Source organism: Pseudoliparis swirei, chromosome 11 (genome assembly GCF_029220125.1).
Source record: "Pseudoliparis swirei isolate HS2019 ecotype Mariana Trench chromosome 11, NWPU_hadal_v1, whole genome shotgun sequence".
In the NCBI taxonomy this organism is placed as follows: Eukaryota; Metazoa; Chordata; class Actinopteri; order Perciformes; family Liparidae; genus Pseudoliparis; species Pseudoliparis swirei.
The window spans coordinates 3373590-3400598 of record NC_079398.1 but is presented as its reverse complement, the minus strand read 5'-3'; the positions used below and the strand labels follow the sequence as shown (position 1 = coordinate 3400598).

Sequence of the window (27009 nt, the reverse complement as noted above, 5' to 3'; positions counted from 1 at the left end):
CATACTTTCCCCCAGGGGTGTGTTCTCTCTCTCTCTCTCTCTCTCTCTCTCTCTCCTGCGAGATTATTTCAGCAGAGTTAACGATCAGACCCTTAATTCATCATTAAATATATAAAATAGAAGGAAATGCCGCTTGCGATTTTTTCACGAGAGGGGATTATTTTTTAAATGTCGTTTTGCTTAACGAGCAGTCTTCAAAACTCAAAAGATATTTCATTTATAAAAAATATTCCAGGGATAAAAGCGACGCGCATTTTTTACATTTAAACATATTTCCAATGTTTGCCTCATAAATGACTTGAACTGTTAATCGATTACCTCAACAATGAATCAACATGTTTTCCTTTGGTGGAGATTTACATTGATGTCACCGTTATCTGGTAGCAGACACATTTCAACATTTATTAAAAGCTTTTTTCAAAACGGCAGCCTACATAATTGTCTTTCGAGCACATCGGGGTTATTACTAAATCTAATGCGGTTAATGCTGCTGAAAATGAAAATGCACTTGAGCTGTCCTTGAAATGCTCCTTTGGTCCTTGGATTGCTTTCTGTGGGTTGAAATAACTCCAACAAACCACGAATCACCTTTTCTTTGATCAAACACGGCAACATAACCAGTGTTACGTGACGCATGTGATGATCCTGCTTCTCAAGCTGTTACTCAGCATGCCATGCAACAGCGACCTGTGTCCACCGCTCCAGTGCTTGTGTTGACATGTATGTGTGGGTTGGCCTGGAGATAGCGTTATATACTGTGTCGGTAGTCAGCTGGACTCCCGCTCCATTATTAATGGAACAATAGAGATACTAACCGTCTGCTTCCCAGTGGATGAAGTGCCTGACTTCGAGCACTTAGCCGGACGAGCCGCTGCCTGCATGTGCAAGACGAATAACTTTGCAAACGTAATGAATTGCTAAACCATTCAACCGTCTGTCCATTTGTTATACTGCAAGCAAAGTTGTAAGGATTCAATCCCATAGAGCTCCTCACGGTGTTATGTGGTCTTCTGTTTGCATGTCCTGCAGCATGGTTGTTTAGCATATAGATATAAAGCTTTGACATGCACATGTCATTTTAAATGCAGATCTCAGAGGAGTGCTTGTGAAGCTCCCATGAACACTTCCTTTGACTTACACTGCGATGGCACCACCAGGAGCAACCCTCGTCAGATTTAGTGCTGAATAACTGTTGGGCGACTCTCACGTTGCATTGACTCGTGGAATAGACGCAGCCCCCTCCCATAGCACTGTAATCCCAAACTCTCTCTCTCTCTCTTTTCTTGCTCTTGTTTTCCCTTTTCTTGGTCTATTTTGGTTGTTTGTGAGCCACATCTAAATTGGTGTTTTACTTTATGAAATAATTCCTGGCCTTGTTTCTCCCGCCTGGTCCCTTTAGACTGGGCCCCCATCTTTTTTTCATTTATTTACACTACACACATACACACACATTTCATTTTCATTTACACATACACACACTTTGCATTTTGCACACTGTCTATATTAAATATTTAATTTAATTTTACACTAGTCATTCGTATTGTGTTGTGTATGCATATATGTTGTATATATATATATTTTATTTTATATTTTACTTTGTATACTTCTTGTATACATCTATATCTTTCATCCCTGTTTTTTATATTTTATTTTTTATTCTCGTGTGTTTAGTTTATTGGTGCTGCTACTGTGACGACAAATTTCCCCTTGGGGATTAATAAAGTATATATCTATCTATCTAGATGCGGATGAGCTAACAGGCACGTTTTCACAGGAGTCAAAGGCTCAGCTGTCTATGACTTACATAACATTCAATTAAATTCATAGGTTGTTGAGCAATAGCATAATACACAGAGGATGTTACTTTGCTGTAGTTAAAACACAAATCCCCCTCCAGTGTTAGTAAAATTAGTCATGTGACCTGTGAAACTGTTAAACCAGTCAATCCTATAGCTTCGTCCAGGCGAGCCAGCTGGGACTGGCAGAGAGAGGTAGGATGTGGGTCCTGCTCACGTGTAGAGAGGTAATCTATTACTGAGCAGAGTTGACTTGAAGTTATCAGTGTTTAATTTCTAACAAATAAAACAAATACCTTTTTTATTTCCAATATGAAACACAATTACAAAACTCTTCTACTTGTTTTATTGGGATTTACCCTTCGTTAAACAAATGCAGATAATGTCATCACAACCTCCGGGTTCCACATAATTGGAATATTCCAAAATGAGTAAACATGTTAGTATTTATTATATATATTATATTAATTATTACATTAAATAATATAAATACATTCAAATAATATACACACACACACTCTGGGTTTTGTAGTCTTTTACTGGATGCCATCTGGGTTTGTTTGCAGTTCCTGGAGAAGCTGTCTACGGATAATATTCTATATAATATTACAATTATGAACCCAGACACGAGGGCTTGATGGTCCGACGTTTGTGGGACTTACACAACATCTAAAATAGTGGTCATCTCTTAAGTGGTGGACGGCGGAAATAAACTGTTTCCATGGCGATAAGCCATGAGGTTGACAAACAGGGGAAACATTTTACATGTGCGTCGAAAACATCAGTACATAAAGTGATCCCCCCCCCCCCCTCGCCCGCGTATCGCTCAGCCGTAATGCGCGCACACTCTCACTACCCCCCCCCCCCCCCCACAACTATTCTCGGCTCGTGCGCAGCGGAGCTCCGATGCCGGCGCGCGCATCGCTCAGCTTGGTTCTGGAGCGCCTTTGATCTCACATGTGTGACATCATGTGTGACATCATGTGTGACAGTGTGACATCATGTGTGACACAGATCAAAGCCACTCCAGAATATATATATAGCAGCAGATGCATTGCTTTTTCTCACAGCTTTCACAGCTTCTACAGCAGGATATTTGACAACCAGCCATTCAAAGACCAGCAAAGTATTTTACTGTGCGCCACAGTCACTAATAAACCACCACTGTCTTATTATAGACGCACTACAGAGATCTTCAACACACATCCACTTCTCCACTCTACTAAATGGATTGCGGAAATACCCAAAGAAACGGCGCTGGCCGTCCTCAAGCCCGTCAACAAGTACGTCAACAAGGCCGTCCTCAGGATCGTGCACAGGGCCGTCAACAACGCCGTCCTCAAGGTGAGGGTCGTCTTCAAGATGAGTACATTCATCAAGGCCGTCCTCAGGAATGTTCTCAAGGTCGTCAACAAGTCCATCCTCAGGATCGACCACAGAGCCGTCTCCGAGGTCATCTTCAGAGAGGTCCTCAAGGTGAGAACCGACTTCAAGGTGAGAACCCTCCTCAAGGCCGTCCTCAGGAAGGTCCTCCAGGTGAGGAACGTCCTCAAGGTGGGGTCAATCCTCAAGTCTGTTCCCAGGAACGTCCTCAAGGTCAACATCAAAGCCAACCTAAGGAAATTCCAGGATCTCCGACACATACAGCCAGTCTGAAGTGGATTATTTTTTGTCATGAGGATACAATCAATAATCTCAAGAACCAGCTCCAGAAGAAGGACAAGAAAATTCTTGAGCTGCAGAAAGAGAACAAACATCAAAGCAAGCTGGTAAGCCAGACCACTGAAGCGCTGGAGCAGGAGACAAGTGCAGACATGGAAAAAAAGAGCTCAGCGACACTGACAGCTGAGCCTCCACTGGAGGAGATCAGCAGTCTCACTGAGACTGTTGAGACCCAAAGCCAGCTGCTCATCGAGAGCAACGACGACCTTGAGCAGGAGAAAAGCGAAGACCTGGAAACTCTGAAAGTTGAGCCTCAGGTGCCTCAGGTGCAACTGAGCCAACTGGAAGACAGTCTCACCCAGAAACTTGAGACCCAGGTCTGGAAGGACAAATTCAACGCTCTTGAGCAGAAGAGCGAGCTGAAACTAATCTTCTGGGCCAATAACATCAAGAACGTGCTCTCAGAACGCAAAGCTGTGGAAGAGAAATTGGAGGAGCAGCTCGCAGAGACAGCACGGTTGGAGCTGGTGAAGCAGATCCTGGAGCAGAAGATCGACAGTCTCACTGAGACAGTTGAGACCCAAAGCCAGCTGCTGAGCGAGAGCAACGACGACCTTGAGCAGGAGAAAAGCGAAGACCTGGAAAAAACTCTAAAAGTTGAGCCTCAGGTGCCTCAGGTGCAACTGAGGCAACTGGAAGACAGTCTCACCCAGAAACTTGAGACCCAGGTCTGGAAGGACAAATTCAATGCTCTTGAGCAGAAGAGCGAGCTGAGAGAAAAGTGCTGGGAGAATAGCATCAAGAACTTGCTCTCAGAACGCAGAGCTGTGGAAGAGAAATTGGAGGAGCAGCTCGAAGAGACAGCACATTTGGAGCTGGAGAAGCAGGTCCTGGCTCGGTACCAACAGATCCACGAGTCAGAAGTCAAGCAGCTCACGGATCAAAGCAAGATCCTGGAGGAGGAGATCGACAGTCTCACTGAAACAGTTGAGACCCAGGTCTGGAAAGACAAATTCAACGCTGTTGAGCAGAAGAGCGAGCTGAGACTAATCTTCTGGGACAAAGAAATCAAGAACTTGATCTCAGAACACAGAGCTAAGGAAGAGAAATTGGAGGAGCAGCTCGCCGAGACACAGTTGGATCTGGAGAAGCAGGTCCTGGCTCGGAATCAACAGACCGACGAGTCAGAAGTCAAGCAGCTCACGGATCAAAGCAATATCCTGGAGGAGGCGATTGACAGTCTCACAGTTGAGACCCAGGTCTGGAAGGACAAATTCAATGCTCTTGAGCAGAAGAGCGAGCTGAGAGAAAAGTGCTGGGAGAATAGCATCAAGAACTTGCTCTCAGAACGCAGAGCGGTGGAAGAGAAATTGGAGGAGCAGCTCGAAGAGACAGCACGGATGGAGCTGGAGAAGCAGGTCATGGCTCAGTCTCAACAGACCCACGAGTCAGAAGTCAAGCAGCTCACGGACCAAAGCAAGAACCTGGAGGACCTCTGCCTTTGGCTCAAGAAGAAGACTCTCGGCACCTTTGGGAGAAAGATGCAAGACAGAGTCACAGAGCTGGACAAAATGAAGAACAAGATGCAGGACAGAGTCACAGAGCTGGAAAAAATACCCATCCCAAAAATAAAAAAATAGGTATACCTGCCACCACAGGGCCGTCTCCGAGGTCCTCAAGGTGAGAACTGACTTCAAGGTGAGTACCCTCCTCAAGGCCGTCCTCAGGAATGTCCTCCAGGTGAGGGCCGTTCTCAGGAACGTCCTTAAGGAGGGGGCAATCCTCAAGTCCGTTCTCAGGAACGTCCTCCAGGTGAGAGACGTCCTCAAGGTCAACATCAACAGGTGGGTGGGTGGGTATCATGATACGACGGGGAGAACCAAAGCTGGCGACAGAACACCGGGGACTGGAGCCGGCGACGGGGGGAACCAAAGCTGGCGACAACACCGGGGACTGGAGTCGGCGACGGGGGGAACCAAAGCTGGCGACAACACCGGGGACTGGAGTCGGCGACGGGGGGAACCAAAGCTGGCGACAGAACAACGGGGACTGGAGTCGGCGACGGGGGGAACCAAAGCTGGCGACAGAACACCGGGGACTGGAGCCGGCGACGGGGGGAACCAAAGCTGGCGACAGAACACCGGGGACTGGAGTCGGCGACGGGGGGAACCAAAGCCGGCGACAGAACACCGGGGACTGGAGCGGCGACGGGGCGAACCAAAGCTGGCGACAGAACACAGGGGACTGGAGCTGGCGACGGGGGGCACCAAAGCTGGCGACAGAACACCGGGGACTGGGGCCGGCGACGGGGAACCAAAGCTGGCGACAGAACACCGGGACTGGAGCCGCGACGGGGAACCAAAGCTGGCGACAGAACACCGGGACTGGAGCCGGCGACGGGGGGAACCAAAGCTGGCGACAGAACACAGGGGACTGGAGCTGGCGACGGGGGGAACCAAAGCTGGCGACAGAACACCGGGGACTGGAGCCGGCGACGGGGGGAACCAAAGCTGGCGATGGGGGGAGGGGGGGTATCATGATACCCATCCACAAAAAAAAAAGATCTTCTATACCATACCTGCCACCACAGGGCTGTCTCTGAGGTCCTCAAGGTGAGAACTGACTTCAAGGTGAGTACCCTCCTCAAGGCCGTCCTCAGGAATGTCCTCCAGGTGAGGGCCGTCCTCAGGAACGTCCTTAAGGAGGGGGCAATCCTCAAGTCCGTTCTCAGGAACGTCCTCCAGGTGAGAGACGTCCTCAAGGTCAACATCAACAGGTAGGGTGGGTGGGTGGGTGGGATATCATGATACCCATCACAAAAAAAATCAAAAAAGTGGGTGGGTGGGTGGGATATCATGATACCCATCCAAAAAAAAAAAAAAAAAGTGACAACGGGTGGGTGGGTGGATATCATGATACCCATCACAAAAAAAAATCACCAAAAAAAAGAGTGGGTGGGTGGGATATCATGATACCCATCTCAAAAAAACACAAAAAGTGGGTGGGTGGGTGGGTGGGTGGGATATCATGATACCCATCACAAAAAAAATCAAAAAAACACAAAAAGTGGGTGGGTGGGTGGGTGGGGAGATTGCCACAAAGAGCAGCAGGAAGAGTTCTCAAAAACAAGGTTTATTCAATTGGATCGAGCAGGAACATGGACACATGGACAAGAACCGGACAGGAACAAAAACGATCAGACCCAGAACAAGCAGGAAGACGCAGACTAAATACACTGGGGAACGAGACACAGGTGGAAACAATCAGGGCGTGGCTGGGGGACTGGAGCCGCGACGGAGCACCGGGGACTGGAGCGGTGACTGGGGGAACCAAAGCCTGCGACGGGGAGGGATCTCTTCGAAACCGCCACCTTATCGTGGTGAAAGAGTTTGAGAGGCTCAGTGATCCTCGGAGCTGTTGTCCGGGGCATTAGACCCTGGTCCACAGGTCTCGGGGGAGAGTCCAGACTAAGAGCGGTTTATGAGCAATATTTACTTCATTATATTTCATTTATCAGACGCTTTTATCCAAAGCGACTCACAATAAGGGAATTCAACCATGAGTACAAACAAAGGACAACAAGAATCAAGAAAGTAACATTTCTTCAAGAAAGCCAAACTACAAAAATACCATAAGTAATACCATAAGTACAACCATGAGTAATACCATAAGTAATACTATAAGTAAGTGCTATTCAAGTGCCACTGAAGTTAATACTACTTCATAATAATATTAATATAACTCTTTGTGAATGACCGGTTTATTTGTATGATTCATCTTGTTTTGTATAGACCAAAATCACAACTAACAAAGTCAACTGGTCTGGTGCAGTGGTTCTCCACTGGTCATATATATACATATATATGTACACATACATATATAATATATACTTTATATATAAAGACTATAAATACATATATATACACATATCTATAATATAGATATTTAGATTCTTATTAAATAAGAATATAATAGATGTATATACATTATTACTAATAAAATAGTTACAACACCTTGAGAGATGATGGTGAACCAGGTAAGATGTCCGCCACACCTTGAAATATTCAGTAATATTTATTTTGTATGGGCCCAGGTGTGAATGGGAGCGAGGCCCATTCAGAGAAATCTCTACGTCCCACTTGAGCGACAATCACACGGGTTAAAAAGTCCCACGTTACACTATTTTACAAATCAAGTAACTTCCTGACATGGACAGACATGTCATGTGACAATGTTTCCATGGTGACGGACAAGGCCATGGAGATCGAAGGCACTGACAAGAAGTGACTTCCACCAGGAAACCTGTTATATGCATGCACATGTTGTGTATGCATATATGTACTGATGTGTGTGCATACTACTGTTTATTACAGGTTACTGATGCCACAATGGTGCTAAAATGCTAGCGCGCGATTAGCATCCGCTAACTAAACGGCGCTAGCCTTAATTAACTGTCTTCCCTTTAACTACGACACACTTAATGACTATCAAAATATAGCACCGCCGAAGCGAGCGAACATAACATTAATATATATATATATAAGACAGACTCACATTAATAGCTGCGTCACTGTCTGTGTTACGCTGGTCTAACTTGTTTGTTTAAGAATAGAATTACGGCGCCAGTCATGGCAAACTCCGCTACTGCCCCCTACTGGCCAACACAAATATAACACTATTTTAAAATCATTTAAATTAGGAAAAATGGAAAAGCAGCACGTCTTCAAATTTAAGAAGCTGGAACCATAACATGTTTTTTAAATTATTTAAAGTGAAATTATTATCAAAATATTTGTATTTTGTTTTTTTCTCTGAAGCAACTAATTAATTAAGCTCATAATATTTTTAGCTGAACTTTGGTAGGGGGGGGTCCTCCGTTCTGACTAGGTCAGTGATACTGATCAGGCCCTATAATGATAGTAATAACAAATATGCATTGTCATTATATATCATATGGTTAAAGTCATTCATGAACCAACTTCCCTTTCTTTGGCCTGAACAAGTCTTCAAGGACTCGTGTGCTCTGCTGAGCCATGACTGTGTTCCTTGAGTTTGTTCTGCCTCTACCTGGTTGTCACAATACTAACATTAAAACTTCCATATGATACCTGCCATAAATACCATGATACCATAATTCGATACAATACCATAAAAACAATGATTCCATAAATACGATACTGGTATATTTATCTATAATAGTAATAAATAAAACATCTGTATGGTTCACTTTTTACCAACTTTTTTAACACTTAACAAATGGCAGTAATATCAGTATAAGCCTACAGCAAGATATTAATGAAACTACATGATGCCATCATAGCTTTGATTATACACTAAGCGGCCTTTTATCTGACCAGAAGATACAGAGTTCATCAGTATGAGCAGCTGTAGATACATAACTTTACTCACTGTCTGCATTGGAGACAAAGTACTTAAACATTTCACTGAATGTTTAAGTTTTTTAATTGACCAATTAATTCATAAAAAATCCTACAATGTGATTTTCTGGATTTCCCCCTCATTTTGTCTCTCATAGTTGAGGTATACCTTTGATGAAAACTACCGGCCTCTCTTATCTTTTTAAGTGGGAGAACTTGCACAATTGGTGGCTGACTAAATACTTTTTTGCCCCACTATATATATATTCATATACATATATATATTCATATATTCTTAATTCTCGCACTGTGTTGATCGTCGTTGATTGTTGTTAAATTTATTGTCTATTGTCGCACCACCCACCGTGACAAATTCCTTTTATGTGAGAACATAAATGGCAATAAAAGGTTCTGATCCGACCCTGTAGCGGAGCCATTCATTGGATATAACCAGCAGCTGAAAACAAAGACTGAAATCGGGCCACAGCCCACACGGCTCGGCCCTGACACCCAGAGACCTGCTTGGTGATGCTGAGCGTGTTGACACAGTGGGGGTTGCTGCTGGTTCTGAAGATGAGCCGGGCCTGTTGAGGACAGGCGTGGCGAGCCCACTCCTGTGGGCTGGAAGGGAGCTCCTGGCCCAGGACCACGGGTTTAGTAATATCTTTGGCTTGTTGGTATAACTGTGTACTCACACTTCCTTACACGTGGCATTTGTCAATAAAATACAGAAAATTCACAATATGCTTCTTAAGACATTTAATTCTTTAAATTCTGAAAAGCCAACGTGTTTTATTGAAATGATCCAATGTTAGACATTTAATGGACTTCAACGTAGTGTCCTTCAAAACCAAGAAAAACAAAAAGAACCATTAAAAACACTCCAAGTAACAAGTATGACCGCATACATTGTTGAATAAATATTTACGCCTCTGATGTAGAATACACCGTCCCACTTATAAATTAAGGCAGAATGCAGTTAAATCTGACTACCCCCAAAACAAATTCACTTGCATCTTTCATGCAATTGCAACTGTACTGCTGAAAGAACTAAGCAGTAACATAAAACGTCAGTAGAAAATAGAAATGATAAAAATAAGTCTAGGACAAAAACAACAACAAATATTACCTGCTTTAAGCAAGCCTTAAAATATTGCACAAAGTTAAAAGATTGCGACACAAAAATAACATGGAATTACTAAATCAAAAAGCACTTTTAAGATCAAAATTAATCCGATTCTTGGAATGGGAATAATTCTTTAAAAAAGGGAGTGGAGGGGGCAACCAAATTAGGCTTTTAACGAAGAGTCGGGGGGATTTTGTTTGTTTTTTAAATGAGAAAAGTTACTGTGACCAAACACGATTTTATATTATATCAAGTGGTTTCCCTGTAAAATGTGTGGCGATGTTAAATTTAAGAACAATGACGGTACCGATGAAACCGGCGCCACCCGTCGTCCACCTTGGAGAACGAGACCATCGACCAAATTCAGCAGCATTCAAAGAGGAGCTGTGATATGCCAAAGATCTTATCTAAATGAATCATATAAAAAGTGTTTCGCTGAGCAGGTAAACAAAGCCTCACTGGTTAAAAGACCAGATCAACAGGGTTGGGTCTAAAAGCTTCAAGTATATTCTTTTTTGTCGTGTTGAGATATCGCTCTAGAATACTGCACTCGAGCTACAAATCAAATTTAAATCGTAGTATAAAATGCCCTCCCAAACAGCCGGGTATCAAAACAGATGTACTGAGCCAGGCGTCTACTCACAACAGCTGAAAAGACTAAAAGACTAGAAAAAAAAGGTATCGACATACAGCTTCAACTGGCTATGCAACGCTTCAGCGGTTCAAATGTATCTGGCAATCTTAGAAATGTTGCTTCATGAAATGTCATCAGGACAAATCGCTTTCCTTCACGTGTCTGTGCACAGGTTAAATAATCTTCAACCAACATTGGTCCTTATAGTTTCCTGACATTTAAAAGTCTCCTATGGAAACAGACCATTGTGTACGGGGCCTATGAACACGGCACATTTGCTACTAGAAAAATAATAGAACAAACCAAATCTAAAAAAAAGATAAAAGAAACAAACCAAACAAAACTTTAGGCAAAAAGAAATAAAATGTAATGGTTTATGCTCAAAGTGAAACAACCAAAACAAAAAGAAAGGAAGAAAAGAAAGCAAATCAAAAAACTTTAACAGAAGGCCATCGATTGATTAGTCTTCAAACTTGAGATAAGCACTCGTTTGTAACGAATAAGAATCTATAGCCAAACGAAAAAGAAAACAAATTAACTCTCCTCACATTGTATTTGTTCCACTCCCTTTCGGCTCAGATACGTATTCCAGTCTCATACTCAAAGATCCCGAGGCGATCACTAGAGACCTACAGGAGTCAGAACCACAAAGCTTGATTTTTGCAATGCTGACATGAACCTGAACAATGCCCCAAAACACATTCATGCTATGAAAGAGTAAGCAGAATTCCTAAAAGGTGCCGTGAGTGTGTGATCCCTTTGAGTTCCCATAACCACGGCCAAGCGGCGCACACAATCCTGTCCAGCTGGAGGGGCAGGAACATATTTTAGATATTTTGTCACGATAAAAACATCAATTTATGTCCCAAAAAAATGGTGTCAATGTCAAAACATGTATTAAGGTAGCTAGATTTATTTTCTGCTGTTTTTCAAAAATCTTGGCTAGTTCACGTTCTTTGTTTTGATGGAGCGTGAGAGATAACGAGAAGGTGTTATAGACACAGATCTAAAGGGCTGTGTCATGTTACAATATGGTATTCATGTTAATAGTTATGATAAACCGCAGGCAGAGTTATGGATTATAGATTCCAGACTGGTCTTGTTTCACTGAGCTGAGAGAGACAGGGAATCTGTGAACTGTGTGAGCTAATGCAAATGAACTCTGCATATCAATGTGCACGCTAAAATCAAAAGAGCACAACTGACTAGCCTGATCTGTAGTGTGTTTGATATGCGATACAGCATATTTGAGTTTCTAACAATATAACTATTTAAAGCGTTGCATGTGAGTATTATGTAAATATATTACATTCTATTACATTACATGTCATTTAGCGGACGCTTTTATCCAAAGAGACTTACAATAAGTGCATCAACCTAGAGTACAAACTCAGAACAACAAGAATACAGAAAGTAACATTTCCTCAACATAGTCAAACTAGAATGGGCACTCGGTAGAGCGCATACCTTCGCATATCACAAGATTGGGCATTGAATTATGTACATTTTGGCATTAGTTGCATGCCAATTGGACACAAATGTATTGTGCTATGGTAAAAAAAAGATGTTGACCTTTCCATGACCTTGACCTTTGACCCGATTGATCCCAAAATCTAATCAAATGGTCCCCGGATAATAACCAATCATCCCACCAAATTTCATGCGATTCAAGAAGATTTGACCTGTTCATGACCCTTGACCTTTGACCCGATCGATCCCAAAATCTAATCAAATGGTCCCCGGATAATAACCAATCATCCCAGCAAATTTCATGTGATTCGGTTCAATACTTTTTGAGTTCTGCGAATAACACGCATACAAATAAATAAATACACGGCGATCAAAACATAACCTTCCGCATTTTCAATGCGAAGGTAACTACAAAAGTACCATAATAAGAGCCATTTAAGAACCACTGAAGTGCTAATCTGTGTTTTAAACCAGATATAGTCAGAAAAGATGTGTTTTTAGTTTCCGGCGGAAACTATATGGGGGAATGTAATGTTGATAATGAGAGCTACTCGATGTGTTTTACTGGTGTTCCTCAAACATTGTCTTCTGTTTACTTTTTGTTGACCTTGGTTTCAACAGAATGTCAATCAGTAAAAAAAATGGTCCAATACAAGTCTAGTAAAAAGTTTTTTTTTTAAACACCAACAGTAGAAGCAGTTGCTCTTCCTGTTGGCAGACACGTCGGCGGTCGGCCTCTGCGTCTGCTCTCGCTTCTTACCGTAACACATATTCCGCTGCGCTGTGCCGAGTGTCAGCGAGATGCTCTCGGGTCCCGTCATATCTGCCCAGTCTCTAAAGACCAGATCTGTCTCCCCCAATTAGGATCCTTCAGAATTCAGGACAGTTACTTAGCGCAACGGCGTGATTCAGCGTCGTTGTCGCCTCGATTTAAGAAATAAACTCGGACGGACGTCTCATTTAAGTGGTGAAGTGAGAAATTTTTCACCCAGAAGACGTGGAAGCCGCTAATGTACTCCTCACTTCACCCTCAAATAGAAAGAGCCCATATGTCAATAAAACTATTCTTTTCATATAACTTTAATGCATTTATTATGAGTTGATGATGATAACATTAATATGACAATTAATAGTAAAAGGTGTGTCTCGTGCTATTCTGGCTTCGTGGACCTTTGTCTCTTTCTGTGCTGCATCTTTGCACTTTTACCATGACACATGAATTCTTCTGGCTGTTTGTTACCTTCGCATTGAAAATGCGGAAGGTTATGTTTTGATCGCTGTGTATTTATATATTTATTTGTATGCGTGTTATTCGCATAACTCAAAAAATATTAAACCAAATCGCATGAAATTTGGTGGGATGATTGGTTATTATCCGGGGACCATTTGATTAGATTTTGGGATCGATCGGGTCAAAGGTCAAGGTCATGGAAAGGTCAACATCTTCTTTTTACCATAGCACAGTCAATTTCTATCCAATTGGCATGCAACTAATGCCAAAATGTTCATAATTCAACCTCCAATCTTGTGATATGCGAAGGTATGCGCTCTACCGAGTGCCCGTTCTAGTTTTCTTCATATCTTCATGCAAACAGGTTGTTTAGTTGCTGCAGAGTTTAGCCAGTTGTGTACGACAGGACTTGGCGGATGTAAGACGGCCGTGGCTGATATCAAACAGGAGAAACCACGGAGATGCACTGCAGGCTGAGTCATTAGCGATGTCGTTTAGCTCCTCGGCCGACAGAAATGTAATGAAACATCTCGTTGCAGACTTTAAGCGGCGGCATGGACACACGATGAAGCCGACAGGACGGGAAACAGAACTGAAGTGAAAGTTGATCTGAGTTTCAGGGTTTCCTGCAAATACTTTTGGCATGAGATTGACTCCATCGCTGTTGGACATTTTATTCTTCAGCGTTCATGTTTCATGTTGTTCCAGCGTCAAACCAGATGCTCTGTGCACTACCTGCTTTTTGCCAAAGCGGTTTCTCTGCTGCGTCCGTCTGCATCTCAAAGGGGTCCAGTCGTCTTTTCTCTTCCTCTGAATGCTATTAATAGTTGCTTTGCTCTGATTATATAATTCATAAAAAATAAGATGCAAAATTGTGCCAGGTTGGAGAGATGTTCAACAATGAAGGTGGGAAGCGGAGGGGATGAGAGAGAACGAGGAGTGAGGGATGAGGGAGGACAAAGGTCCGACCTGTCGCATCTCACGCACCTCGGCTTTCACAAAGCCTCGGCCAGTCCTCGGTGACGCCGTGTTTCGAATGCAGATGAGGCGTCGAGAGTCAGAGGGAATGAGTAAGCTTGAAAACTTGGGAGAGCGATGGCGGATAAAGGAGGAAGACGAAGGTGAACGTGGAAGAGGAAAGCCTCGTTTGTCACGAGCTGCTAGTCGAGGCCGCCCGGCCCGCGGAGCCTCGTCCAGCCTGCTGTCTGGATTCAAGCCAGGATTAGAAACTGTGTAGAGCAGTTGGCAAAGCAGGCAGCCTGATTATAATGGGGCGAGCTCCGTCGCAGCGTGAGATGTATGAGCCGGGACGGGGAAGAGGAACAATTGCCCAGTGAATCACTCACTGCCTCCAACCGGACCGGCGGCCGCTGAAAGGACGGGCGGAGAAACGCCGAGGGAGTGACGGCTGGATACAGCAGGCTGTTGCTCCGCTGTGGAGGGGGGGAGGCACGAGAAGAGGGGAGAAGAGGGGAGAAGAGGGGAGAGGAGAGGAGAGGAGAGGAGGGGAGGGGAGGGGAGGGGAGAGGAGAGGAGGAAAGGGGAGGCACGAGAGGAGGGGGGGAGGCACGAGAAGAGTGGAGAGGAGAGGAGAGGAGGGGAGGGGAGGGGAGAGGAGGGGAGGAAAGGGGAGGCACGAGAGGAGGGGAGAGGAGAGGAGGGGAGAGGAGGCACGAGAAGAGGGGAAAGGAGGGAAGGGGATGCATGAGAGGAGGGGAGAGGAGAGGAGGGAAGGGGAGAGGAGAGGAGGGGAGGCAGGAGAGGAGAGGAGGGGAGATGAGAGGAGGGAAGGGGATGCATGAGAGGAGGGGAGAGGAGAGGAGGGAAGGGGAGAGGAGAGGAGGGGAGATGAGAGGAGGGAAGGGGAGGCACGAGAGGAGGGGAGAGGAGAGGAGGGAAGGGGAGAGGAGGGGAGATGAGAGGAGAGGAGAGGAGGGAAGAGGAGGGGAGGGAAGGGGAGGCACGAGAGGAGGGAGGGAGAGGAGGAAGGGAGAGGAGGAGGAAGGGAGGCACGAGAGGAGAGGAGGGAAGAGGAGAGGAGAGGAGAGGAGAGGAGAGGAGGGAAGGGGAGGGGAGAGGAGGGAAGAGGAGAGGAGGGAAGGGGAGGCACGAGAGGAGGGGAGAGGAGAGATTATATAACAGTGTGACAAACATATGCCCGGTGATGCGAGGAAACCCCGGATGAATTAGAAAAGGTGGAATGGGCAGAGGGTCGTTCAAGGGATGCTGAAAAAAGAAAGTGAGAGGAAAATATGGAATATTCACAGATTCACTGCGGCTGTTTTCATCCTCCATGAACACCCTGTCGGCGTGAGGCCAGGCTGCGTATTTGAGCACGACCGAGTGAATTGGACCGTGTCACCTCGTCAGGCTGCCCCTCTGCTCCCATGTTCAGACCCATCACGGACGTAACGTGTTCATCTCATCCCGGTGGTTTCTGGGAGGTGAATCCCTCATTTGCTCACAGGCACGCAACATGGCAATGCTAACCAGATGTCCCCCCCCCCCCCTCTCTCTCCTCTGTACAGTTTAGCTCTGCATCCGGAGCGTGTGTTGGTGGCCACAGGACAGGTGGGCAAGGAGCCGTTCATCTGCGTGTGGGACTCCTACACCGTGCAGACCGTGTCCATCCTCAAGGATGTGCAGACACACGGCATCGCCTGCCTGGCCTTCGACCTGGAGGGACAGGTACAGCTGCACCCCGATAATGTTCACATTATAAACTAGAACGGGCACTCGGTAGAGCGCATACCTTCGCACATCACAAGATTGGGCATTGAATTATGAACATTTTGGCATTAGTTGCATGCCAATTGGATAGAAATTGGCCGCGCTATGGTAAAAATAAGATGTTGACCTTTTCATGACATTGACCTTGACCTTTGACCCGATCGATCCCACAATCTAATCAAATGGTCCCCCGATAATAACCAATCATCCCACCCAATGTCATGCGATTCGGTTTAATACTTTTTGAGTTATGCGAGTAACACGCATACAAATAAATAAATAAATAAATACACGGCGATCAAAACATAACCTTCCGCATTTTCAATGCGAAGGTACAAAACTAATCACCCAGGAAATTGACTGTTCCCAAGCATTGTTTGAATTGTTGCCCAGTTTCTTTTTTTTGTTCGTCCTCAAAGCTTTGCTTTACTGTTGTTTAGGAAAGAGCACAGAAAGTTTAAGCAGCGCAGCAATCAAACCCCACTCGAGCTTCTGCAGCTCGCCCGCTGGGCTGAGTTTCTGAATTCCACATCTGTGATTACTCCTGCAGTATTGAGTGGACAGCTGCACCCAGACATGCTCTACTTGGTAGATTGCAGTCAGCTGCAATGCTGGGTGCTTTGCATGCTATAGTTTGACAGGACCTGCTTATGTTAAGGTTAGAACAGTTTCAGACTTTAAATACTCGTGTGAAAACAGTTACACACTATTTGTAGCCTGAAATTCAACCGGTTAATGTTATCTTTCGCGCTCCCTGCAGCTCCCTGCAGACTCTCCACCAGTTCATCTTTACACACTGCAGCCTTCGCCCAATTCTGGTTGGACTATAACAATGGATACTGTGCTGAAGCATCTCTAGATTTTTATCTTTAGAAGTCTCTCTCTGCCACTGTAGGACCTCCCTGAGTTACACCTCCTGTATTTTCCAGTAAGAGACAAGGGGATGACCCCTTGCTGTTTCTCTGCTCGGGTAGAGAGCTTGGGATCTAGATGGAATGTGACAATGTTTAAAGCCAGAGGAGGCTCCATCGCTTCTCAGTCTATAGCAGCTCTATTAAACTCCATCTCTCTCCTTCCTGGATGAGAGGAAGTCAGAGCTGAACTCAGGACATTCCAGAGGAATGCCTCGTGTCACTACCCGGTCCCTCTATTAAAGCAATATCAAAATATACACTGATGTTTGAGACATCTCTTCTTGGTGTTTTAGTATGAGCTGCAGTTGTGACGAGTACAACTCATGACTACTTTATTCCTGTTGTTCCAAGTATTCCAACCAATCTACGTACATGTAGCATTACGCTGTGTTTAAGGTTGCTTGTGTCTTGATTTAACACCTGCCTGCACACATGTACGCAGACAATATTCCCTCGTGAAACTTTCATCTACGCTCAACAGAAAGTAGACAAACTTGTGAAAACAGTGCACAGGCCTCAGCAGCGACTCCTCTCCAGCTGAACACTTATTGAGCAGTGAACTAGAACGGGCACTCAGTAGAGCGCATACCTTCGCATATCACAAGATTGGGCATTGAATTATGAACATTTTGGCATTAGTTGCATGCCAATTGGATAAAAATTGACCGAGCTATGGTAAAAAGAAGATGTTGACCTTTTCATGACCTTGACCTTGACCTTTGACCCAATTGATCCCAAAATCTAATCAAATGGTCCCCGGATAATAACCAATCATCCCACAAAATTTCATGCGTTTCGGTTTAATACTTTTTGTGTTATGCGAGTAACACGCATACAAATAAATAAATAAATAAATAAATACACAGCGATCAAAACATAACCTTCCACATTTTCAATGTGAAGGTAATAAGAGGACATCCATTATCATGTAAAGCAAGAGAAGGACTTCCATAAGAGCTGCACTCCTCTCTTCTGCTCCACTGCTGCTGCCTACTCACTCACTCCGCTATAGGAGGCTCCTCCAGCTAAAGCATTCAAATATGCTCACTGGAAATGCCAGTGGCTGGACAACTGCTCTCTGGAGACGTTATGAGCCCTTTTTATTGTGGTCTGCCAGGTCACAGTGGACCGAGCTCAGTCGGTTTGACTGATTGTTGCAACAGAGTCGGTTCAATTCTGATGTATTTTTGTCTTTGCTCTCTTCGCAGTGCCTGGTGTCCGTGGGTTTGGACTCTAAAAACACAATCTGCGTGTGGGACTGGAGGAGAGGGAAGGTTTTGGCAGCCGCCCCCGGTCACACAGACAGGGTAGACGCTTTCTTCCTCCCCGGACTCCGTCACCAGCTCAGTATCGACCGCCTCAATTAGCTCTAGATGCCGGATGGAGTGCCTGCCCAAAGGGGACATAAACAAGTTAGGCCTGATTGATTGTGAGCTTTCCAGAGCCCGTCTGAGAGGGGGCACAGCAAATGAAAAGGAGTTTAAAAAAGATGAAATACAAGCAGCTGTTGTTTTCTAATTCAGCCCACGCATACTAGAACGCAGCCTGTGCACACACACACACACACACACATGAATGCACACACGTGCACCCACACACACATTTTTTATTTTTGTCAGGTTTAAATTTGAATAGAATTTAATAAAATGAACATCACATAAGGGATTTACATGAAGGATCAATATCATTAAGATGAGGCTGTGGTGTTTTTTCTAACAATATGTCATTTAATGTATGTTTTTTTCCCGACAGATATTTGACATCTCATGGGATTTGTACCAGCCGAGCAAGCTCGTAAGCTGTGGCGTCAAACACATCAAGGTACAGACACTTCCGGGTCACTCCACACCGTGCAGATTACAGCCGTCTCTCCAGAGCTGCAGTTCCTCATTTGCATAATATTTGAAAACAGATTTTGAGGAGGTCTGAAGAATCTGTTGGCTCTCTGCCCCCTTCGTCCCTGCCTCCTCTGCTTTATCGCCACGACCAGATCAGAGCCTTAAAATAGATGTATGCTAATTCACTTTATGGTTATAAGGCACTTAACATAAGTAGGACAGGCAACGACTCATAGTCTGTTCCCTCAGACGTGAAGCAATCTGCACTGCAGAGAAGAAACATGTTTTCTTTTTGTGGGGAGCCATGAGACCGCGACTCAGCTCTCCTCATTCAGCTTTTTAAAAACACTCTCCCGTACAAACGTCCCTTCTCAGGCCTATCTATATCACTTCTTTTTTCACAGAAGAGTGGCGTTCATACATATTGAATGAGTTCCTGCAGGGTGTCTTTGCCAAGCTTTCCCTTGGGACGTCGAAATGTTCATTGAGTGGCACGGTCCGAAATAACAAGGAGTCCAGAGCCACAGAGGAGACTTGTTGTGAATCCCGCTCGGAGAGGAAATGTGAGCGCGAGCCCTATGAGGCTAACGTTGAGCCCCTTGATGCAGTCGGGAGGTTTAGTCTACTGTACGTCTTCCTCTGTGGTGTAGCGCGTCACTGACGTTGGCCTCATCTCAATCCAGCTCGACGTGCCTCCTCTCGTCGTAGTTCCCCTCAGAACTCTTTTTTGCCCCTCCTCCTCTTTCCCTCCCTTCTGGTTTCCTGATGCCAAAGCAATCCAGCAATTGTCCCACATAATTCCCCAGCCTTCGCCCTGCGGACCATGTGACATCTGCTCACCGGCCCTGTGCTCGCTCAGCGATTAAAGCACACAGGAGATTTAGTCCCAGTAATCCACTCACGAGCAGGCTGAGGAATACGCGACCTCTCGGGACGGGGGCCACGGACCACCTCTTCCTTACGCTCCTCCGAGCTAATAATGGAGTTGTTTGTGTTTTCATTCGTTCAGGACAAATCAGACCTCAGCGGGGCCCCTCTTTAGCCCACACACACACACACACAACACCTACCAATCATCTGCCCTATGCCTGACTGGTTCCTGATTAAAGGCTGTTTAACCCTCCTGTTGCCTTAGGGTCAATTTGACCCCATTCAATGTTTAACCCTCCTGTTACCTTTATATTTACTGACATATTTTACCCTTGGGGTCAATTTGACCCGGGCAATTTAAACCTCCAGAAAATGATTAGAATTAATATTGTTTTCCAAGTTTAAGTGTGAGGTACTTTATGTTTGTTTGTTGACTACCTAAATAGCCCTTTAAATATATAAAAAAGTTGATATTTACCTTGATGCGGAAGGTTATGTTTTGATCGCCGTGTATTTATTTATTTGTATGCGTGTTATTCGCTTCAGTAAAAAAGTATTAAACCGAATCGCATGGAATTTGGTGGGATGATTGGTTATTATCCGGGGACCATTTGATTAGATTTTGGGATCGATCGGGTCAAAGGTCATGGAAAGGTCAACATCTTCTTTTTACCATAGCAACTAATGCCAAAATGTTCATAACTCACTGCCCAATCTTGTGATATGCGAAGGTATGCGCTCTACCGAGTGCCCATTCTAGTTCTTATATGTTTGACACAGTGAAAAACAGCCTGGGGTCAAATTGACCCCAAAGAACACCGACATTAAACATTGAATGGGGTCAAATTGACCCGAAAGGTAACATGAGGGTTAAAGGGCCAAACCGCCGGTTTTGACGGATGTAGCCTTGTGGCTTCACAACTTTGTGGCTCGTGACCCCTTAAAACGAAGCATTGCCTCCTCATCGTCAGCTGCATTCCTTACCAGAGGCACAAATCATCCAGCAACTCTAAAAGGGAAAACATTTGGGGAAAGTATTGTAGTATCTTCTCGTCGACCGTGGAAGATTGAAGAAATGATGATGGAGAAGGAAAGTTCGAGCGACTCAGCACTTGATAGGAATACAAAGTGTATTCTACAAGATACAGGTCGACAACAGACGCCTAGAACGACTGGAGACTTTCAGGAGCCGGATTGCGAAAGTCCAAAGGTGTGAGATTCTGCTACAAGTTATATAGGGAGAAGGAAGGGCCGTTTAAGGTCACAATCTATAGGCCGGCCACGTCAGTTGGGGCTAAAAGTGTGCTTCTGACCCCCACCCTACATGGTCATCTTCTGCACCAAGGCCTTCTCCCCAGTGGGCTTCTATTCTCAGAGCTTCCCCCGACCTACAGCATTGATACTTGACACCTTTGTACTGAGAAATACACCACAGTATTACAAATAGACAGAATATTCTTTTCTGGTTCCTATATCTTCTTAATTATTTTGCGCCTCCTTGTTGGGGTCCCGGCCTTCAGGTTAAGACCCATTGACTAAATATCCTGGATGTATCAAACAGCTTGAATGCCATGCTGTGTCTCTGATACAGATCTGTTGATATTCATCACGTGTGACCCGGTGCCACACATGTTATCATCATGGAGTCACGCAGTGCTTTGACTCCATTGTCCTTCCACACCATTGTTCTGTGAACAATATCACGTAAGCGTGATGTTGCCACATATTGCAACCGAAGTGAGTTTGAGTTTGGCACCATGTGGATGAATGACAGCAGCTTTGAGGGAATCAGCTTCCAGCAAGCACGCGGCCATCTTGTTTCCCTCACAGGGAGCAGCCAAAAAAAGTTGACCTCTGTTAGCGTAGCATTTAGCGCCACGACACCATTCCGGGCAGGGTCACTGCAGTCTGCCATTGTGATGCTGCTACTACGAGTGGAATGATGATGACTTACAATCCTCACCGCATTAATGGCATTAAAAAGATTAAACTTGTGGGCGTGGTGGAGGTAACTGAGCTCATGACATATTGTTTATTTATTTTATGATTATTTCCCCATGACGCTTAATCTACGCGCTTAATCTTGGGGGGGACAGAAAGGACAAAATACAATACACATAAAAATATGAAACCAAACAAAAAAAAAAAATAAACAAGTAAAAAAAGTAGTAGTCAGATGCACAGTACAGGAAGGATAAGATACATGTTATGCAATTCAACTTAATTCATACAAAGAAAAGAAAAAATCAGATGACTAAAAGCAATAGAATCAATGGTGAATGTTCTTAGTTACCTTTAATTGTTTTTGAATGACATATTATTACCCGTGAGTTAAACGACCCCAGCTATTAAGTTCCAGGTAATTATTAGATAACGCACGTTTGAGGAGGTTAGTTCTTGGGGTTGGCGGTATCAATTGACCTAAACTAGCATTCCTTGTGTTATGGCTATGTCTGTTAAATGTGTATTGTAACTGATTGAAGAAATATACCGGTGTCTGATTAAATACTACTTTCCTGAAAAACATATCGCTAAGAGGAGGAGAATAAACGCCACCAACGGGTTTTCTGGAGGATGTTTATGAAACACGAAGGTCTTGATTTCGATACGGAGCCTTTTTATTTCTCTCCCTGTGCGCTTTCCTCCCCTCAGCATCTCGTCTCCTCTAAGTAATTCAGCAGCGGAGGGATTATCCGTCGCCCGTGTTTTGCCGCCTTATCAGATACGGCCAGTCAGGTTAAGACCAGTCACGCCGCATCCATCCATCGCAAACAGGCTGGGCCCCCCCCCCCCCCCCCCCATCTCAGCCAACCCTTCCACAAACCATACCTGACACACTTCAACCTGCATATACAGCGCTCCAGATAACACACACACACACCTATGATCTTTACTCCTTTACCTTCGGCCTCGACCGCCGCGCATGCAAATACTCACTCGGGGCTCTGGCTTCGGAAAGACCTGACTCCTGATGAGGCGCGTGCACGCTTCAGATGTTCGATTGCGGCGCTGCGTCCGCGGCTGCGATGCCCATCTCTGTTCATCGATCCCTCCTGTTCGCACACGGCAGCCCTGTCAGTCAGGAGGATAGTTGTTAGTGCGGGTGTGAGGGTGCCAATGTCGAGGAGCTCATTTATTCGTCCTGTAACTATTGTGGTGTCAAGTGTCAATGCTGTAGGTCGGGAGAAGCTCTGAGAATAGAAGCCCACTGGGGTGAAGGCCTTGGTGCAGAAGATGACCATGTAGGGTGGGGGTCAGAAGAACACTTTTAGCCCCAACTGACGTGGCCGGCCTATAGATTGTGACCTTAAACGGCCCTTCCTTCTCCCTATATAACTTGTAGCAGAATCTCACATCTTTGGACTTTCGCAATCCGGCTCCTGAAAGTCTCCAGTCGTTCTAGGCGTCTGTTGTTGACCTGTATCTTGTAGAATAAACTTTGTACTCCTATCAAGTGCTGAGTCGCTCGAACTTTCCTTCTTCATCATCATTTCTTCAATCTTCCACGGACGACGAGAAGATAGTACATATTTGGCATCACGATATACAACACTATCTATCAAGCCCCAGTCGTCGTGGTATCAAAAGCACTACATGCAGTTTTCTCGTAGAAGAATTCTCAAGGTTCAAGGTTGTTGTAGTTTGAAACGTTTTGTTTTTGCCATAACCAGATGTCAGATATTGCGCAAGAACATTTTCAATGGCTGCCGCTCGACAGTGACGAGCGTGTCTCTGCCGCGTCTCAGCGCGAGACGCCCTCCTCCGGCTTCCTCGCCGTGATCTCGTCTCCGTGCAGACACGGCGTCTCTCCTTCACTCTCTCCTCCTCCTCCCTTTGATGGATTTTGTCCTCAGATGAGGCCGCGTCAGTGCATCCCGATGACCTTCAGAAATAATGAGCCACGCGTGTGCCTGTGTCTGTGCATGCTGATCAGGTGGTTACGACACTTTCCCCCGTCAAATCCCCCCCGTATCACACGAAGAGGAGGGGAAGCGTTCACATTTGACCTTGTTTTCCTTCAAGGTCTCTGTGGATGTGTGTGTGTGTGTGTGGGGGGTGGGGGTATTTTTAATGACGTTGCTTTGTGTGTGGCTGTCGAACAAAAAATTACATGATTTTTGACATTCTTTTGTGAAAAAATATTCCATAATTTGACCATTTTGATTTTTTTCACGACGGGATTACGAGGGGGATTATTAGCCGCCGCACTCTTTCACTCTTTCTGTTTGCGTTTGCAGTTTTGGAGCTTATGTGGTAATGCTCTCACACCCAAACGTGGTGTTTTTGGCAAAACGGGGGATCTTCAAACCATCCTCTGTCTCGCCTGCGCCAAGGATGAGGTCACATACTCGGGTGCCCTGAACGGCGACATCTACGTGTGGAAAGGGATCAATCTGATGAGGACGGTGCAAGGAGCTCATGCGGTGAGTTGTTGTGCTTTGTGGCTCTGGCTGATTACGCACCCTGCTGCACCATATCATGCCAAAGAATTCTAAAAATAACCACGGTCAAAGCCGTGCACACTGGCTTCATTTGATTCCGCCCAGTAGAAAAAGGATCAGCCTTTTGCTCCACATGATTAAATGATATGTTTGGGATCAACAGCTGGGTGAGGGGATGGGTTGATGGGGGAGGGGATAATAACTACAGTACGTGTTCATTGCTGCTTTTCGTACCACCCAATGTCTCATTGAGGGTTTAACAATGTGCCTCCCTGTGGATACACAGACTTTTAACCGAATCATCAGTAGAGCTTTCCACTAAAAAAAATAAAGCTACCGTTACCTTTCTGTAAAATCTTGAGTCCACAGTCGCAGGTTGTGAAAGCTTTGGGAAACAAATGCCTGGCTGAGCGGCAGCGTTATGGGCTCTGTAGCCGGGGCTGCTTTTGTCGTTGTTTATTTGTTGTGCGGATCCTCACTGACAGCCTGTCGTTTCCTCCAGTCAGGGATTTTCAGCATGAATGTCTGCGAAGAGGGCTTTGCCACCGGGGGCCGAGATGGCTGCGTCCGGCTGTGGGATCACAACTTCAAACCCATTACTGTCATCGATCTCAGGGAAACAGACCAAGGGTACAAAGGTAGCCTCGCTTTCCTTTAAACACACCCGTTATGCAATTTATCATCTCCTTACTAATATTTCCCTTCTTCTTTATTCATAATATTGGGCCTAACAGTAGCTAGAGGTGAAAATAGCATCGTTAATAACCATGTTGTTAACCACATATGTATGGGTCACACACTTCCTCTATTCTCTTCTGACAGTATAGCCCAGAGTCAGTTGGTCGATTGGCTTAAACATGTGCTGTCGTTGTTTATTCCCGTTAAATCTCTGTCCTAGGTCGTCTGCAGATGGCTATCTCCAGCTTATGTCTTTATTATCCCCGTCGTGTTATCTTATAATTAACGTGGAAACATCTGCAAACGTCTGTCGGCTTTCACGTTAACATGCTTTATCAGATGTTTAATGATGTTTAAGTGCATGTGTGTGTGTGTTTTTGACAGGGCTGTCTGTGCGCAGTGTGTGCTGGCGTGGAGATCACATCCTGGTGGGAACGCAAGACAGTGAGATCTTCGAGGTGGTGGTCCACGACCGCACCAAGCCCTTCCTCATCATGCAGGGTCACTGTGAGGGCGAGCTGTGGGCTCTGGCCGTCCACCCCACCAAGCCTCTGGCCATGACGGGGAGTGACGACCGATCGGTCAGGTGAAGCCGCAGACACATTACGGCGGTGTTCATTCAGCCTATTCTGTGAAATCTTGTGAACTTCTGTTAATTCAGTATCTTAACTCTCCTGTTACCTTCACATTTACTAACATATTTTACCCTCTGGGTCAATTTGACCCCAACAATTAAAACCTCCAGAAAATTATTAGAATTAATATTGTTTCCCAAGTTTAAGTGTGAGGTACTTTATGTTTGTTTGTTGACTACCTAAATAGCCCTTTAAATATATAAAGAAATTTCGTGGGATGATTGGTTATTATCCGGGGACCATTTGATTAGATTTTGGGATCAATCGGGTCAAAGGTCAAAGTCAAGGTCATGAAATGGTCAAAATCTTCTTGAATCGCATGCAATTTGGTGGGATGATTGGTTATTATCCGGGGACCATTTGATTAGATTTTGGGATCAATCGGGTCAAAGGTCATGGAAAGGTCAACATCTTCTTTTTACCATAGCGCGGTCAATTTTTATCCAATTGGCATGCAACTAATGCCAACATGTTCATAATTAAATGCCCAATCTTGTGATATGCGAAGGTATGCGCTCTACCGAGTGCCCATTCTAGTTATTCCTTTTTTCACTAAATTCTACAAAAATGAAGCAGTTGCGACTGTCAGTATGCAGTCGAACGCCCAGCACATCACAGGACAGACAGCGCATACATCACTGCCATGGTTGTTTGACGATGTAAGCCCATCACTGCGTTGCCTCTTCATTTGTCCTACTTCTCTGTGTCTACAGGATATGGAGCCTGATAGATCATGCACTTATAGCTCGCTGTAACATGGAGGAGCCGATCCGCTGCGCTGCCGTGAGCACTGATGGCATTCACCTGGCGCTGGGAATGAAGGATGGCTCCTTCACCGTTCTCCGAGTCAGGTGTGTACGAATTGAAAGGCCCCATTTGGCCCAATTTCGATCCTCTGCGATGGTTACCGCGATGAATCGCTTCATCCTTTTGTCTCCGTCTGAGCTCCTCATTCAAGCCACATTTATATGCTTCCCTCCAGAGACATGACAGAGGTGGTCCACATCAAGGACAGGAAGGAAGCCATCCATGAGTTGAAGTATTCCCCCGACGGAGCCCACTTGGCTGTTGGCTCTAATGATAATTCAGTGGACGTCTATGGCGTGGTGCAGAGGTACAAGAAAGTGGGCGAGTGCATCGGCTCCAACAGCTTCATCACACACATGGACTGGTCCACGGACAGCAAGTGCCTGCAGATCAATGACGGCAGTGGCAGAAGGCTCTTCTACAGGATGCCAAGTAAATTAAAATGAATAATGTTCCATGTCTAATTCTGGCGACGGAGAAGCCCCGGAAAGTTGCGTTGATGTGATGCAATCGCAGAGCTTTCTTGTGAGATCAAATGTTTCTGTCTTCTGTTGAGGTGGGAAGGAGGTGACCAACAGGGAAGAGCTGAAGCTGGTTCAGTGGGCGTCATGGACGTGTGTGTTGGGCCCAGAGGTTAATGGAATATGGCCCAAGTACTCAGACATCAATGACATTAACTCTGTGGACGCCAACTTCAACAATCAAGTCTTAGTAACAGCTGACGACTACGGATTAGTTAAACTTATACGATATCCATGTGTAAAAAAAGGTAGAGAAGACCCAACTTTTTTGGAAAAG

General features: G+C 45.1%; 1 protein-coding gene across 5 annotated transcripts in view; it reads left to right on the top strand.

Annotated features, from left to right (window-relative positions):
- Positions 1-27009, top strand: part of eml5 (EMAP like 5) — a 57188-nt gene that overhangs the window by 689 nt on the left and 29490 nt on the right. For all 5 annotated transcript variants that reach the window (XM_056425919.1, XM_056425918.1, XM_056425917.1 and 2 more), the window contains exons 2-10: positions 15826-15985; positions 18150-18248; positions 18694-18762; positions 23888-24073; positions 24594-24729; positions 25154-25355; positions 26118-26255; positions 26387-26643; positions 26768-26980. In XM_056425919.1, coding sequence (XP_056281894.1) covers positions 15826-15985; positions 18150-18248; positions 18694-18762; positions 23888-24073; positions 24594-24729; positions 25154-25355; positions 26118-26255; positions 26387-26643; positions 26768-26980 — 1460 coding nt within the window. The remainder of the gene's footprint in view (positions 1-15825; positions 15986-18149; positions 18249-18693; positions 18763-23887; positions 24074-24593; positions 24730-25153; positions 25356-26117; positions 26256-26386; positions 26644-26767; positions 26981-27009) is intronic.